The sequence below is a fragment of the Salmo salar genome, chromosome 13, assembly GCF_965601325.2.
Source record: "Salmo salar chromosome 13, fSalSal1, whole genome shotgun sequence".
In the NCBI taxonomy this organism is placed as follows: domain Eukaryota; kingdom Metazoa; phylum Chordata; class Actinopteri; order Salmoniformes; family Salmonidae; genus Salmo; species Salmo salar.
Genome location: NC_138303.1, coordinates 75,910,087 through 75,927,128, shown reverse-complemented (window position 1 = coordinate 75,927,128; position 17,042 = coordinate 75,910,087). Strand labels below are relative to the sequence as shown.

Genomic DNA, 17,042 nt, shown 5'->3' with positions numbered 1-17,042 from the left:
ATTCTATTATGTCTATGGAACCAATTGTTACATTAGAATCATTGGCATTAATCTATTGACCAATCTATGAATGTCAACTATCTTTCCTATTTGATACATTGAAAGGGTTTATATCAAACATCAACCTAGGATACCGACAGTGCACTTCCACCAGCAGAGTCTTGGAAAGCCTTCCTGTTCTCAGAACATCTTAAACATTAAACATGGACAACTCTTTCAGGGTGAGACAGTGGAGGCATCCAATTGTGCTGTTAGTGAGGACAAGTGTTGAATGCTCCGAAGGCCTATATGAGGAGTGTTTAGTGGGGGTCCTAATTGGCAGGAGAAGGGTGTCTGATGCCATTTTTCCACATTGGGCTTGAAGGAGAGCAGCAGCTGTGATAAGATGGGCAAGAACAACAAACAGGAGAGGAATGAGAGAGTGAAAGAGAGTTAGAGAGATTGCAGCTGTCTGAAAAATGTCTGGGAAATAACAAAAGACTAACTGCGGACATTGGGTTACCTATCTGTTAACCTGGAGGCTCATCCATGGAATACCATGATGTCACTTAAAGAGCAAGAGGGCTTGATGTATGGTTGAAGTCATTTGCTCTCTCAGCTCTCTCTTCTAAGACAACATCACACACGCACAGCTGGGAGGAAGGAACATGACTGATTATGCTTTTCAACCCTCCAAAAGAAGCCATATATTCAGGTTGTGTGATGATTTGATAAGGGCCACGGTTGGCTGCTGTTCCAGAGCAGACAGGATGGGGGTGGACATGGGTGTTAAGCAGTCAAATTTGTGATTTTTTTTTGCCACTTCCATTATGACTGTCCTCAGGGCAAGCTTCCTGGCGAGATCAATCACAAATAACATACATTGATGCTGAGGGATTTATTGACTCATAATGAGATACAAGACGTCTATTAGAAAAAGCATGTTAGTCTCTCACATGGACTAGGATCTGCCCAAGATACATTTTCTCATTCTAGAGTCATTAGTGAATTGTTGAGTGAGATTATGGCTTTATATTTGGGATATCCTACAGTACAGTGGTGTTAATGGTGTTGCTACTTGAATGGTGTTGCCTCAGGTGAGTGGGTGGGTAAGTAAATACATTAAATATATCAAATTACTTGGCCTGTATTGTCTCTTATAGCACAGAATGACAGGGGGTGACATGAGTGTGCAATATCTCACAGTTTTGCGGTTGGCCACTGTCTAGCCAGGAAACACCAGAACATGGGCAACTATTGAAAAATAATTGTGAAAAGAAACTGTAACGGCACTAAATATGTATAAATATGTTTCCACTGTCCATGCAAAAACAGGATAATATGGACATGACAGTATGATAAAAAAATATATATGATTAAGAGTATAATGTCACTATGATTGGTGATAAACGAACTACTGTTACAATTTAATTATTAGTTAGAATATAATATTTGTATTTATTATTATTTTATTATCTGTCGTTCTTATTTCTTTCACAGGCATCAAAGTTGAAGCAGTCACCATCACAAGATCTGAGTTCGATTATTTTGTCTAGATAGGCTTCTCAAAATTGAATCTTCCTGTCTGGTTGGTCGTGTTTACATGGATGGCTAAAATGACAGCGTCTTTAGATTGGAGCCTGCAAACATTTTTATTGATTGTGTCAATCCAATTATCCCATTGGTAGCAATTGGTTAGCGTGTTATATACGCTATGTAAGGTGAGATCTGTTTTCTATTTTAGCTGCTATAGCTAGCATAACCTGCTAACTAGCTAGCTGATAGTGGGTGGGGTTTCCATTAGCATTAGAAGTAGCATACTAGAGATGTTTTTTCTTTTTCTTTTTTTCAAATTTCTGTTAATCTCAGTTCGTGTTATGTCATTGGTAATCAGGAATAATAGCTTTAGCTAGCCACTTAATAATGTTGCACAGCTTGAAAGTTAGCCAACTGTGCTGCTTAGCCTAACTGATAGCATGCTAGCTAACTAGTGTGTAAGCAAGTTTTTAAACGTAAATGTAGTTCAATGGCAAACTTTAACACGTTCTTGTCTTCTGTAGGGAACACTAATATGGATGTAGTGAACTTTGTTTCCTGTGCCATTGGGAAATGCCTGGATACTTTGTGCCTTCTACTGGACTTGGTCATCTGGTTTGTGAATTGGCTAGGCCGACTTTTCTCCAACATGGGTTCATCAATGCACGACCTGCAAGTGGTGCCGAGTGGCTCCATCTTACTAGAATACTGGAACTGTGCACTGTTCTCTTTCCTCACTGTAACAGAGGTGGTCACAAGCACAGCACACGGAGCTTTCAATCTACTGGAGGGATGGCTTCAGACCTTAGGAGGGGTGTTCGAGAGTTTCAAAATGGTGGGCCACCTCTCTTCTCATGTTGCATGGCGCACCAAGGAGCTGCTACACCGTGGACTCTTGTCTGGACATACTGTGCTTAAACAGACTTGTGACGGTTTTAGCATCGCGTTCAGCCTCGTTCTCTACTTTGTCAACACCATCGTCAACATTCTCCTCATTGGTACCCAGAACTGCTTCTCTGCAATGGTAGGGGCCTGGGAGGCAGTGTCAGGCCCCCTGCATAAAGCCTTGGAGCTGGCCCTCACACTTCTCACCTTCCTATACAGCTGCCTGGTGGGCACATCTGTACTGCTTTGGACACCCTGCCAACTAGCTCTTGAGTTTTTGGGCTCCCTCGGTCATGTCTTTATCACAGTATTCATGCTCAACATCTATGGCTTGCTCTTAACAGCGGTCATCGTTGCTTTGACCTTGCTATATCTCAACCCAGAGTTGCCTCGTCATGTGGCCCAGCAATGTCTTCACTTTGTCAACGCAATCCCAGGAATGCTAAGTCTACAGAGGACCATCTATAGACTTTACCTGCTGGCCATGGAGCAAGCTCAAGCTCTTCAGGACAATGCTGCTGGACCACAGGCTATGGGGCAGGTGGCCCAAGCAAGACAGCCAAGGGGCAGAACAGTACAGCCTTCTGTGGACCAAGGTGGAGTGGGGCACCCAGTTCTGGATCCAAGGACCCCAGGTATTCCTACTGACCATACAGGTACCCTTCTTCCCCCAGAGCAGACTGGAAGAGAACAAGTGGAGTTATACTCAACACTTCAACACCTCGACACTAGGTGGGATGATATCAACCTTGACCCAGACCAATACCACCACCAGCCTACAACAAGGACTACAGTGAAGCAGCAGCAGCCTGCCTCTGGCCAAGGCAGCCAGGCCCCTCCAGTTGACACTGGCCTCCTCAGCCTATTGAAGGAGCATGAGGAGAGGAAGAAGTGCGTAATCTGTCAGGACAGGGTCAAGAACGTGTTGCTACTGCCCTGCCGCCACCTATGCCTGTGTCGCCACTGCTCAGCCATCTTGCTACAGCAGCCCCCCCAGCAGCACAGCTGTCCCCTCTGCCGACAGGCCATCACACAAACCATGGACGTCTTTCTCTGAAGGACCTGGTAGTGCACTTTGGGGTACCATTTCAGACATGTCCCCAGAGTTAAAGAGCGGGACACTGATAAATACATAGAAAGAAATGCAGCCAGTCTGAAAACAACCTCAGTTAGCATAATGGGGATGGCTTCAGCTCGACTTCCAATGGGCTTTAAAAGAGCTTCTGCCATATTACTTATTTCTTTTGTACATTTTAGATCTACAAACACTGAAGGGGAAGACTTTAAACTCAGGATAATGAGTGATGATAGACCTCCACAATGTATAGCTGTGCTGATAAAACACAACTCTTGTCCACTGTCATGTAAAAAATGGTACTGTATGTATGGTGCCTATTTAGTGGGGGTGGACATTCAGATAGACATGAATTTTATAGAATAGCATTGACTGTAGAGTTTTGTTTGCTCTGTGTAGTACATTGCTATCAATGCTCTGACCCAAATAAGCCCATAGGGTTTCTGATGCTCACACTTTGCTTCCACCAGTTCAATTAATTCATATTGCAGCTTGCATTTTAGGCGTTTGGTCCTATAGGTCTAATTTATATAATGTGGACATATCCTTGATGGTTTTCCACAGTTGCACTAACTATATTGCACTGGCTACGAAGCTGCTGTGCTGGCTTGTACAGTGAACAACATATTACGTTTGTAATTGAATAGACTTTGAATACTTCCAGTTCCATCTTTCAGGCACATACTGTAGGAGCGCTGCACCTGTACTGTCATATCTTTTATATAGATAACTTATAAATGACTTATAAGCCTATAACAATGTATAAATTGTGAAGATTAAGAATAATCCCATTTGTTTGAGAACTAATACATTCAGAGCGAACTAGACTAACACGGCTCTAATATATTTAAAGGAACTGTTTATCATTCATACTGTATATGTATACTGGCTAAATATACCTTAATATACCTTAAGTTTGTGTTATGATTTGATGCACAAGGTCATGCATTTTTCTATGTTTTGTACTTATGAATGTTTTTTTATGTTGTTCAGATACATGTGTTGTCTATTCATTACCCTTGTCAATGTTTTTGTATCATATCAAATAAACATGCAACAGCCTATGCCTTGTAGGCTATAGTTCCATATTTTTCATGTGTATATGCCAGTGTGTATTTATTCATCAAAACTAACAAGCTGAAATCTACGGAAGTCCAGAGAGGACATATTCATAAAAAATATAATTCCCTCCTTATGTGGAGAGCACGATTTATCTCATGATCACTACATATGAAAACAACTTTTGTTATGTAAGGCTTCTTGCAGACAGCCTACAAGGCAGCATCCTGATTTATCAGCCTCTGAGGCTGCTATTGAATCTGATCAGCATGCCAGGAATAGAGCACGCCCACTCTTGATCATATACATAATGGACTGATTGCTAATCTGCCTGCAAGGAGCTTTACCTATGAAACAGCCTAGAAGGCAGCATCTTGATTTACCATTCTCTGTTGATTCTGATCAAGCTCTGAGGCTGCTATTGAATCTGATTAGCCTGTCAGGAATGTAGCTCACCCACTCTGTAAATGTAAATATTATCCATAAAACATGAAGTGTCCCTTACAATTATACACATATCAGTTATGCAAGCTAACAATCAGCATCGATAACTGGCTAGCTAGCTAAGAAGACTACCTAGCTAACTAGCGAGCTAGTTCGCGCACAAGACTAGCCAAGTTAGCTGTGTTGTTGCTTGCTGTGGTCTTGGGGGAGGCACACAGCCTGGGAGACCGGGCTGCCTGTCAGGTATCGTTCAGGTCTTAAATGTCTCTTAGCTCAAAGGTAAGGGACCATTAACTTGCTAACATTCTAACTTATAAACTGATAATGAGCTCCAAACACAAATGAAAGCATGGTTAGCATGAAATGTACCATCCCTTAGTGTAGCAAACAATAAAAATGTATGCATTGATCTGCCACCTCAGCCATACTGTCAATCTATCATCAATACCTCCACTCCTATTTCTAGAGTTTCTCGGGATCTCAACAGAACAACTTGTATGTCGTGATCATGAGAAAATTGTTGTGATATCGACAAAACTATTGTTATGTGGTGATCATGAGATAAATAAGTTGTGAACTCAACATAACGAGGGAATCATTTTTTTATTCATATGTCCTCCCTGGACTTCTGTAGAGATCTATATTTTACACATCGATACAATTTGTCTAGGGTTGCGACTACATTAGTAACACTTCACCATACCTTTATTTGTCACATACTGGGGACTAAGCAAAACTGAAATGTTAACACCACTGCAGATGGTGTGTGTACGCCATAGGGCATGGTGGTAGACTATTCCTGTGCGTTTTATTCATTGACATAAATCTGGATGATGGATGTCTCACACACAGTGACCCCCAGATATTTTTGGCCAAGGAAAAAAATATGCAAACAATGCAGTTTTAAGTGTTTCGCTGTAATCATATTCACTGTATGAGCTCTGATTTGTCATTGTGTCATTTTAATGGTACTGTGAGACTGGTGTGGGCTTCAATGATCTTTCACCTGCTCCCCAGTCTATTCTTCAATGTATGAAGAACAGTAGCTTAATACACAGCAGTTCCTCGGTTGAAAGTGCTTGAATCCAGGTTACACTGCAGTGCATTCTATCTGAGAAAAGTTTGTATTGGCTTTACACTTTATCCATAAACTAGTATGAAGCAGTAAAACGTTCATAATTGATTGAATGCCACCCACACTCAGTCATTACTACCCCGTATTATCATTTAAACACCATTGGGAAATTGAATTCAGGCCTTATGTTTTTCTCTTTCAGCACAAGAGGAAGGACATGAGGGAACAGCAGGGGGGTAAAGGCCCCTTCCTTAGTGGGACGTCTTGCTCTTGAGGCTGGGGAGTGGCCCTGTCCTGCCCTACCTCTCATTGGACCAGCCGTTGTTCCCCTCCTGACCTGGCACTGGGCCAGCAAGGCTGCCATTACGGGGCCTTAGTTGGTTCTGGGGGGATAATTGGCCAGCAGGAGCCGTCTCTGGACCCTCCAGGCTGAGTGACAACTAGGAGAAAGAGAGCCGCGACTCCCTGCGTCCGCTGTGACAGCTGTCTCACCCAGCCACTCATGCCTCGCCCATTGTCTGAGGTGTCCTAATAGCTGCATATGTAGAATAAAGAAAAAACATGCACGTCTTTTCATAATGAGGCATATTTTTGGAAGGTTTTGTCGTGAGGTGCAAATTGCACATTCTCATTGAAAGGTTTTGGTGCTTTTGAAAATCAGTTCATGCTGACCTCAAAATTGCCAACAGACTATTTGCTTCACCATAATTTCTTATCGCCTCAATGTACACAGTGTACAAAACATTAAGGACACCTTTTCTTTCCATGACATAGACTGACCAGGTGAAAGCCATGATCTCTTATTGATTTCACTTGTTAAACCCACTTCAATCAGTGTAGATGAAGGAGAGACAGGTTAAAGAAGGATTTTTAAGCCTTGAGACAATTGAGACATGGATTGTGTGTGTGTGCATTTCAGGGGGTGAATGGGCAAGAGAAAAGATTTATGTGCCTTTGAACAGGGTATGGTAGTAAGTGCCAGGTGCACCGGTTTGTGTCAAGAACTGCAACGCTGCTGGGTTTTTCACAGTTTCCCGTGTGTATCAAGAATGGTCCGCCATCCAAAGAACATCCAGCCAACTTGACACAACTGAGGGAAGCTTTGGAGTCAACATGGGCCAGTATCCCTGTGCAACTTCATATTAGGATGGTGTCCTTTATGTTTTGTACACTCAGTGTATATTCAAATTAGACCTCTTCAGAGACTGTATTCTATGTCCATCTCTAGCTGTCCATTGCCTGTCCGTAATGTTAAGTGTTGGGAGTTTTGGTAACCATGGAGCTCCATATAGACAGAGAGAAGCTTGGGGGGGGGGGGGGGGGGGGGGGTGTCCTCCTCCTCCACTCCCAGACTGCTGGCCAGGCAGAGCGGGTGGGTGCGTAGGAGGGCTTTTGTCTTCTCCTCTCCCTGACTCTAGTGGGCTGCCAGCCAGGATAATTCAATCTGTCACCAGCTGTCTGCTAGGCTGTACCAGGGCCAGTCCCTCCCCCTCACTGCCCACCACTCTCTGACTGGGTCAGGTCACACCCCAAAGGCCAAGGGATGAGCCTCTGTCAGCTGGGAAGCCCTGTTCCAGGTTATCCACCATTATATGGTGGGAAATAAGCCTACTTACAAAGTAGCAAACCGTCCCTAACTATAGTATCTGTTTACAAGCACGATGCATCATGGAGTATTGGTGCTAACTATTTATTGAAACTACTGTATGTTGTAATTTAAGCAGTATGTTGCCATTTTTAATTGCTCCAAAAAACAAATATAATGAGTGTTTATTTATCAAGGTTCAGATCCTTGATAAATATTTTTCTATAATCACGCTTGATACATTGTGTTAAGTTTTTTTTTTCTTCTCAAAAGTCTGAAATGTTTCCTTATATTTTGCCAAAAAATTACAAGCTTCAAATTGGGGTTTCACGGTTATTTGGGAACAGAAGTATGTTTTAATTGATTTTACACTCAGGAAAATGTGGAATTTGTCACAATCGCCCCAGAAGACATAAAATCCCTTTGAGGCAAAAGCCTAAAAAGTGATGGTGTTGTTAGCTTTCCAGAATTCCTGAGCTGCTGCTAAGAAATGACTAGAGTCTGCTTGTATTTGTGCCAGTCTTTTCTTTCAACTGAGACCTTTGAGAAATATCCCCAAGCTGTGAGCTGGACATCTAAATGGTAGACAGAAACCACCTTGTCTCTATTGTCCTAGCAGTAAACATAGATTAGAGTAGAACAGAGTAGAACATCAGTGTAATTACAAGCTCAGGCTCAATAACTGGCCAGTAAAAACAAATAGAAAAGCTATGGGAACAGTGGTGTCTGGGGTATATGAAGGCGAAGGTTAACCAGTAGCCTTGTTCCATTAGGAGGCTAGAGAAAGGAGCAGCAGCAGGAGAGCAATGGCCTTTCAGCACCCTGGAGAGCAGGCCAGGGCCACCCCAATCCAATGACACAGTCTGTCCTCAAAGGTCAGCCACGGAGGAACAAAGGCTTGGAGGCCGTTGGGAGGGGATACACAGGAAAATAAATGTAATTGAACATACGGAGCGCTGGATTGAAGAAATGTGTTTTGCAGCAAACAGAAATTCCCAATACAGTTCTGTAATTGAAGCCATATGTGCAATTTCTTTAGAAAAGGGAAAACTATGGTGGAATCAATTCATTCTATATCAAAATACACTACATGACCAAAAGTATGTGGACATCTGCTCGTCGAGCATCTCATTCCAAAATCATGGGCATTAACATGGAGTTGGTCCCATCTTTGCTGCTATAAAAGCCTCCACTCTTCTGGGAAGGCTTTCCACTAGATGTTGGAACATTGCTGCGGGGACTTGCTTCCATTCAGCCACAAGAGCATTATGGAGGTCGGGATCTGATATTGTGCAATTAGGGGTTCGATGGGGTTTGGGTTAGGACTCTGTGCAGGCCAGTCAAGTTCTTCCACACCGATCTGGACAAACCATTTCTGTATGGACCTCGCTTTGTGCATGGGAGCATTGTCATGCTAAAACAGGAAAGGGCCTTACCCAAACTGTTGCCACAAAGTTAGAAGCACAGAATGGTCTAGAATGTTATTGTATGCTGTAGCGTTAAGATTTCCCTTCACTGGATCTAAGGGGCCTAGTCCGAACCAACAGCCCCAGACCATTATTCCTCCTCAAACAAACTTTACAGTTGGCACTATGCAATCGGGCAGGTAGCGTTCACCTGGCATCTACCAAACCCAGATTCATCCATCGGTCTGCCAGATGGTGAAGTGTGATTCATCACTCCAGAGAACGTGTTTACACTGCTCCCGAGTCCAATGGCAGCAAGCTTTATACCACTCCAGCCGACGCTTGGCATTGCGCATGGTGATCTTAGGTTTGCTCGGACATGGAAACCCATTTCATGAAGCTCCTGACGAAAAGTTATTGTGCTGACGTTGCTTCCAGGCGCAGTTTGGAACTTGGTAGTGAGTGTTGCAACCGAGGACAGATGATTTTTACGCGCTACGCGCTTTAGTGGTCCCGTTCTGTGAGCTTGTGTGGCCTCCCACTTCACGGCTGAGCCATTGTTGCTCCTAGACGTTTCCACTTTACAATGACAGCACTTACAGTTGACCGGGGCACCTCTAACTGGGCAGAAATTTGACAAATTGACTTGTTGGAAAGGTGGCATCCTACGACAGTGCCAAGTTGAAAGTCACTGAGCTCTTCAGTAAGGCCCTTCTACTGCCAATCTATGGGGATCGCATGGCTGTGTGATCGATTTTATACACCTGTCAGCAAAGGGTGTGGCTGAAATAGACAAATCTGCTAATTTGAAGGGGTGTCCACATACTTTTGTATCTATAGTGTATGTGGCTAGACTTTTATTAATTTAATTTAAGAAATGTTTGTTTCAACGTCACCAAAAATGGCACATAGCTGGTGAAAGAAGGCTATGCTTGGCTACTTCAGAATGCTGTTTGACTGTCTGGAAGAAACTAAAAGCACCTAAGGTGAATAACAAGCATAGTTTCTGCTGCCTGCATTTTCTGGTTGCTATAGGAACGTGAGTGTAGTTGAAACCACAGAAACCCTGAATATGTGTAATTGCTTGAGTGGAGGAACTCATGCCAGGGTTATTCCCCATGTGCCATGCTGAATAAAGATGAATTCTCTTTTTAATCCATGTTCTGCCAGCCACAAGCGTACTGAAACATACTGTACCCTCAGAGTTTTTTTAATGTGCCTTTTATGTCCATGTAAGAATTGGACGGAATATCTTTTTTATATAAATGTTCATATCTGAGTCTTATGTGTCTATAATTCAACTGGGCCACTATGTAAACCTGAGTGGGACCAAATTGTGTATGTTTCTCAATGAGGAAATAACTAGCTAAAAGTAGCAACGCTCAATGAACACCTAAATCTTATTGACAACTGCATGTAAGGACATATGACCATAGGGTCACTGTTTAGCCAGTTTTGTTTAACCAGCAATTTATGTATGCATAATTGAGCAGCTATTTTCCATTGATTGGCTGCATAATCTGTCCATGTAAGTTTAGCCCAAGGAGAACTTTCCACAAGCCCTATTGATCATCAATTACTCCTACACTTATGATCTTATCTCAATATCACAGTTTCTAAAAGGACTTACCAATAGTTGGAAGCACAATGGAAACGGACAAGAGATCATAAAGAATTGAAACTACCTGATTTTTTATATTTTTTATATAATGTTTGCATATTCACACTACAGGCCTTCTGTAATCACAATTGTAAATTGTTCAACATGCTCTTGAACAGTGCTGGAAAAAGTACCCAATTTTCATACTTGAGTAAAAGTAAAGATACCTTAATAGAAAATGACTCAAGTAAAATTGGAAGTAACCCAATCAAAAGTATTTGGTTTTAAATATACTTAAGTATCAAAAGTAAAAGTATAAATCATTTCTAATTCCTTATATTAAGCAAACCAGATGGGACAATGTTTTTTGTATTTATTTACAGATAGCCGGGGGCACACTCCAACATCATTTACAAATGAAGCATTTGCCGCCAGATCAAAGGCAGTAGGGATGTAAAGGGATGTTCTCTTGGTAAGTGCGTGAATTGGACCATTTTCCTGCTAAGCACTGAAAATGTAATGAGTACTTTTGGGTGTCACGGCAAATGTATGGAGTAAAAAGTACATTATTTTCTTTAGGAATGAAGTGGAGTAAAAATTGTGAAAAATATAAATAGTAAATTACAGACACCCCCCCAAAAAAAACTTAAGTAGTACTTTAAAGTATTTTCACTTAAGTACTTTACACCACTGCTCAAATTAAGTCAAATTCTTTCCCTTCTTTTGATCTCTAAATCACATTTGAGTTACTTCACTATGTCGGTATTCACATTATGCAATTTAACTGCAAATAAAGCTTTCATTTCTGTAGCTACATCAGCATAAGACCTAGCCAACCGTAGAGAAACCTCTGACTAGACCCACAGTATTGATTATACTACCCTCCTTGCATATCATGATATTCAAGACCAATCATAGTGGCACTATAGATTGGGATGTTAAAATGTCACCCCTGAAGAGTCACTCTTTTCATTGTGCGCAGGTCAAGAGTAATAAGGGCACCAAGCAAACCTGCAATACTTACATCAGTATTATCCCTGTATCCCCCATTGCACTGAGAAAGACCTCTCACTCTATCACTAAACTAATGGGGTCTCTCTTCCCCCACTCCACTCTTCTTAATCACCCCATCCCAGATTGAACTTCATTAACATTGTCCTCCTGCCTCAGTCACTGGCTCCCTATCTGACAGAAACACTATTTTGGGCCCACTCAGGGATAACTGCTACTCTGCAGCCCTGTCAGCAACGTGTCCTGGCTGAGTGAGAAGGTGGAAAAAGAAAGATAAGTTATTTATCAGTGGACTTGAGCCCAAGTGTAATCCAACAGTGGCAGGGAAGGGAGAGCGGGGGATTGGGGAGATGCAAAGAGGGAATGGGAAAGAAGGGGATTGAAGAGAGAGGAAGAAGGAACGAGAGAGAAAGCTGGGCTTACAGTAGGCAGCCTGTCCAGTCTTCCCATTCCACCCTACTGATGAGAGGCTCCACCCCTGCGTCCTTGGGCTCGTTTGGGTGCCCCCCCGCTGCTTTGGCTTTAACGGGAGAGAGAGATGAAAGAGAGAGAGCGGGTGGGGCTGCTAACCCAGTCCCCCCCTCCCCCATATTCAGACCCCTCACTGCTCTCCTCATCCTTTTTATTCTGCTCAGGCTCAGTGCTAGCCCTCCAGCAGCACTACATCTAAGACATGTCACTTTTTGGGAGAGCAGAACTACTGTACAGAATACTCTATGTACCATAACATTCACAATAGTTGTATGGAAAATTGGCAAAAATGTAATACATTTTTCAGACGGTACCAATTCTTTGTGATCTAAGTTTCCATTGTGCATACTCACATCTACTGCATCCGATAACTATTTAGTGCCTTTACACGTCTTGGAATTGTGAGGTGGCTGTGGAACGTTTATACATAATAAACCACAAAATTGATATGCTGAGTAGACTAAGATGTGAAAGTATTATATCTTTATTTAACTAGGCAAGTCAAAAGGCCTCCTGTGGGGACGGGGGCTGAGATTAAAAAAATGTATAATGACAAAACACATCACAAGAGATAACACAGCACTACATAAAGAGAGACCCAAGACAACAACATAGCAAGGCAGCAACACATGACAACACAGCGTGGTAGCAACACAACATGGTAGCAGCACAAAACATGGTACAAACATTATTGGGCACAGACAACAGCACAAAGAAGGTAGAGACAACAATACATCACGCAAAGCAGCCACAACTGTCAGTAAGAGTGTCCATGATTGAGTCTTTGAATGAAGAGATTGAGCTAAAAGTATCCCCAGGCTGCAGAAATAAAAAGAAACCAGACATACGTCTCATGTTTAATTATGAGCATGAAAAGGTTTGAACCTGACTTCACAGACATGTTATGCTACTTTGATGTTACCTGACTAGATCCACCACAACAGGCTAACAATTGATTCAAATAATTATACAATGAATTTAGAATTGGGTTGTGTGCATGCATGCAAATGTGCATCTGGACATACTGAAAAGAAAAAAATACTTTTGTGAACAGAAATACTTTTCTTACAGCATGTCCCCAGCACCAGAACAACATGTTGGACGTCCAGTGCATATTGCCTTGTTTGGGGGGAAATCTGTATACCTATTTGAATGTACTCTGTTGGTAAAAAGTAGGCCAACATTCAATGAAATGTGTTTTTAATTGTACTTTTTAAACATAGGCTATAATTAATTTCCCAGTATCCATTAACAGGAAGGACCCTTTGTGAATATGGAGCCTGGGGTTCCAGCCATGGACATCACACAACTGTATGATCACTGCTGGGACTCCCACCGAGACCATACTGTCAGAGCAGCCCACTGTCAAACCAGCTGCTTAATCAGTCAGTCAACATCATACAGCATTAGACATCACAGACAAGCCTAGACTGCATCTGACAGAGAGACCATGATGAGAAAGGATTGGAATGATTTAAATGATACCTGATTTAAATCAGATGCGATTGCACAATTACACTTTTATTCATTCAAAATTATTAAAGTGTCGTACATTTATAATGATTTTGGCAAAAAAATATTACGGCATCGAATCAAAAATAATTCACACTCTACAATGGCACTGCTTGGTCAATTTTCATTTGAGATGGCAATAACAAACCAATGCTTCCCCCTTGTGGTGACTTTGGCTCCAAAGTTCATTCACTAATTAACATACATTTATAAAAAATAAAAATGCTTTTCAAAGATCCAGAGTTAAGACTGGGAGATAAAATAAAAAAGACTAACTGCTTGAGCCTCTTACTACTCAAATTGTGGATAATATATTTAGAATGTGTAGAAAACCATCAAAAAGTAAATATATCAAACCAAAGATGAATTATGGTTTAAAAACTGCTCACATTCTTGTTTGTAAGACTTGTGTCTGACAAATTGTATAATTGTTAATACATCCAAAGGCATGGAATTCTATTTGTGTCTTATGTCCGACAGAGGACGCTATTCCAAGTCTGAATTTTGCCACACCTGCAACCTACCCATCTCACAACACCACTAACAAGTATTTTACACCATGTGGGTCCATCCCAATGACGAGTCCTCATCCAGTCTTTTGCTTTTCTTATTGATCTCTCCAATGACAGCCTGCAGTTTCTTGACCGACTGCATCATCACACAGAAGCTGTTGTGAAAGCTGCCCATTCCCTCCTGCATCCATGCTGCCTGTAGTTCTCCAATCCATCTCAGGATCCCATCCAGCTGCTCTTGGACCTCTCTTTGCTCCTCCAGTTCAGCCAGCAAGGCCTGCCTGGCACACACCTCCACTTGGTACGCTTGTTGCAGCTCCGCCAAGGAAGACTCCAGCTTAAGAACCTCCTCTAAACGTTGAGGGTACTTTTTGTGTGGCTGGTCGTCAGGCAGCAACACATTAGGCGGGACTGAGAGGACGTTGTTGACCAAAACGGTTTCCATGCGACCAGACAGACGCTTGAAGCGTTCCTGAAGGAATATCTGCAACTTTTGGGTGCATTCTCTTGCCCTTAAACGTAGTTGCTCTCCATTTGGTTCAGTCCCGCTTAGTTTTCTCACGAACACTGCTTCTACGACGAGCAGCAATTCATTCAGGCAGTCCTGAAAGGCACTGTATACTCTCACCATGCAGGTCTGAGGGGTGAAACCAAAGAACTGTGCCTCGTACAGCTTGAGGGAGGAGGGAGACATTGCCTCCTCTAGAAAAAAAGAAGGCAGAATATTGTCTTTATATTGGGATGCACAGGGTTCATACATTTTCACAGAATTTCCTTGACTTTTAACCAAATTTCCATGACCAACTGTTGGCGGCATTACCAACAATTGGCGCTTCCTTTTTATACGTACATAAAAAAGTAAGCGTAACGTGGTATCGACACTGGAAGGCTGCTCTCTGATCCCATATGCACCATTTCCTGTCGTTGTGCAAGGCACTTAACCCCCCCCCCACCCAAGTACTACATTTGCACAAACTGTATATAGATTTTTTTCTATTGTGTTATTGACTGTACGTTTGTTTATCCCATGTGTAACTCTGTGTTGTTTTTGTCGCACTGCTTTGCTTTATCTTGGCCAGGTCGCAGATGTAAATAAGAACTTGTTCTCAACTGGCCTACCTGGTTAAATAAAGGTGAAATAAAAATGTATTTTAATTTTGTTAAGTAGAATACCTGTTACGCAACTGTATAAAACATGTGGTCAATCCTCAGTGTGGAGAGCTACTGAGTGTGCAGGCTCTTGATTAAGCACTGCTTAAACACATCCGAGACAGTTTATCTAGGTCCGGTTGAGCAGCTAATTTCTAAAATGTGGTTTGTTAGAGGGGGACTGGAATAAAACTCTTTTGCCAGAGAATTTGGAAGTATGTCCAACCAGCCTCACAACAGCGGAGGCACGGGCGCGGTCTGGTCAGCATGTAAGGGCAGCCCTTAGCCATTGTATATTGGCCATATACCCCCTTGGGCCTTATTGCTTAAATAATTCTCATGGCTAACATATCACCATGGTGAAACTTGCACTACTGTAGATCTGAAATAATTTGATGGTCAAACTTGCCAGCCACCCAGAAAAGCAAGGTGAAACAATTCAGGCATTCTTGAAAGTCAGAACAATCTTTTATAGATGAAAAAATATATTTTGCAAGACATAGGCATTTTAATAGTTAAGAGGTGACATCACGTGTCCCGCGTACCTTCAAAATGATTCGGCAATCAATATATTCGAAAAACACCGTTTCTATCATCATTTGTCACAAAGAAAGTTCGCCCTGATATCGAGCTTTAGTTTAGAAAATGTCTCCCATCTGCCGTTTCCACTACACGTCGCAATTACATTTATTTTGTCGAATAAACCTGGATTAATGGAAACCTGCCTAGGGTTTGTATTAAAGTTACTTAATGGGGGGGAAAGCACTGATATAATTACGGAGCATTTTCTAAATTCAAACGAATAGCCTGCAACTAGACATGGACGTTTAGAAGACACTGGTTGTCTTCCAAGTGTGGAATTGAGGAAATATTAAATTCTCTGTGCTACGCTAAACATTAGTTACCTAACATGTATCGGCTAATGGAACATCACATTAGGCCGTTACAATCTACTAGTTAACCACGCAAGCCACTTCTAAACACCTTGCCGACCTAAGAAACAACTAGGCTAGCTAGTAGAGTCAGATGAATGATCAATATCTTTGGAGTAGCTAGTTAGTTAGCTGGCTACATAGTCTATTACGATGACTACGGACGCGTCGAGGAATGCATTTTAGTGCGAAACACATACTATTGGCTTAGTGGATAGGCAACAATTTAGACGAATATGTCAAACAAACTATTTACATATATTGAAATGTCTATTCGTAAACAATTCATAATGTTCTTATTATTTTGCCCCTTACCCTCACTGGTTATGTACTCCGCCATTTCCAAATTTCCCGCGCCCTTTTTGTCTGTAGTCGTCAGCTGGTACTACAAGATGTTGCATGCACAGTATCGCCGTCTACTTTTCTGGCGGAGCACATAACACATCGTTGGTTGAACCTAGAACTCCGTGGATGAACCAGGCAGAGACGGGCTTTGTGGACCACAAGGCACAAGTACCACTGTGGAGACCCAAGAAGCCCAACGACGAACCATATCAACATTTTCACACACAACAATTAAAAGGCATTAAAGTGCAATTTTTGTTTTATTTGGAACTATGTACCACATTTATTTGGCTGCCTATTCGTTTATAACTGAGAATTGAGACCAGACCGCATATTGGGCAGCTAGAATGACAAAAACTGATTTAAAAAAAAGATTTATAGCTTAGAATTTCTAAATAGAAGGCTAGATATGACTCTTGTCTAGACATAACATCACTAACGTTAATAATATTGTATCGTTCTAAAA

General features: G+C 41.9%; 2 protein-coding genes across 3 annotated transcripts; one reads left to right on the top strand and one right to left on the bottom strand.

Annotated features, from left to right (window-relative positions):
• The first annotated feature begins 1,529 nt into the window (after positions 1-1,529).
• LOC106567673 (E3 ubiquitin-protein ligase RNF26) lies at positions 1,530-3,739 on the top strand. Its single transcript, XM_014137232.3, has 2 exons — positions 1,530-1,700; positions 2,040-3,739. Exon 2 carries the CDS (start codon positions 2,051-2,053, stop codon positions 3,455-3,457), a length of 1,407 nt encoding a protein of 468 aa, XP_013992707.1. The 5' UTR covers positions 1,530-1,700; positions 2,040-2,050; the 3' UTR covers positions 3,458-3,739.
• Positions 3,740-12,594: 8,855 nt separating this feature from the next.
• Positions 12,595-16,590, bottom strand: mis12 (MIS12 kinetochore complex component). 2 transcript variants are annotated; one of them, XM_045692208.2, is made up of 2 exons: positions 15,001-15,152; positions 12,595-14,852 (listed from the first exon to the last, which is right to left on the bottom strand). In XM_045692208.2, the coding sequence occupies exon 2, from the start codon at positions 14,842-14,844 to the stop codon at positions 14,191-14,193; it is 654 nt and encodes a 217-aa protein (XP_045548164.1). In that variant the 5' UTR covers positions 14,845-14,852; positions 15,001-15,152; the 3' UTR covers positions 12,595-14,190.
• Between the last annotated feature and the right edge of the window lie 452 nt (positions 16,591-17,042).

Excerpts from the sequence above, each read along its gene's own strand:
- LOC106567673 (XM_014137232.3), top strand. The coding sequence starts at position 2,051 with ATGGATGTAGTGAACTTTGTTTCCTGTGCCATTGGGAAATGCCTGGAT.
- mis12 (XM_045692208.2), bottom strand. The coding sequence starts at position 14,844 with ATGTCTCCCTCCTCCCTCAAGCTGTACGAGGCACAGTTCTTTGGTTTC.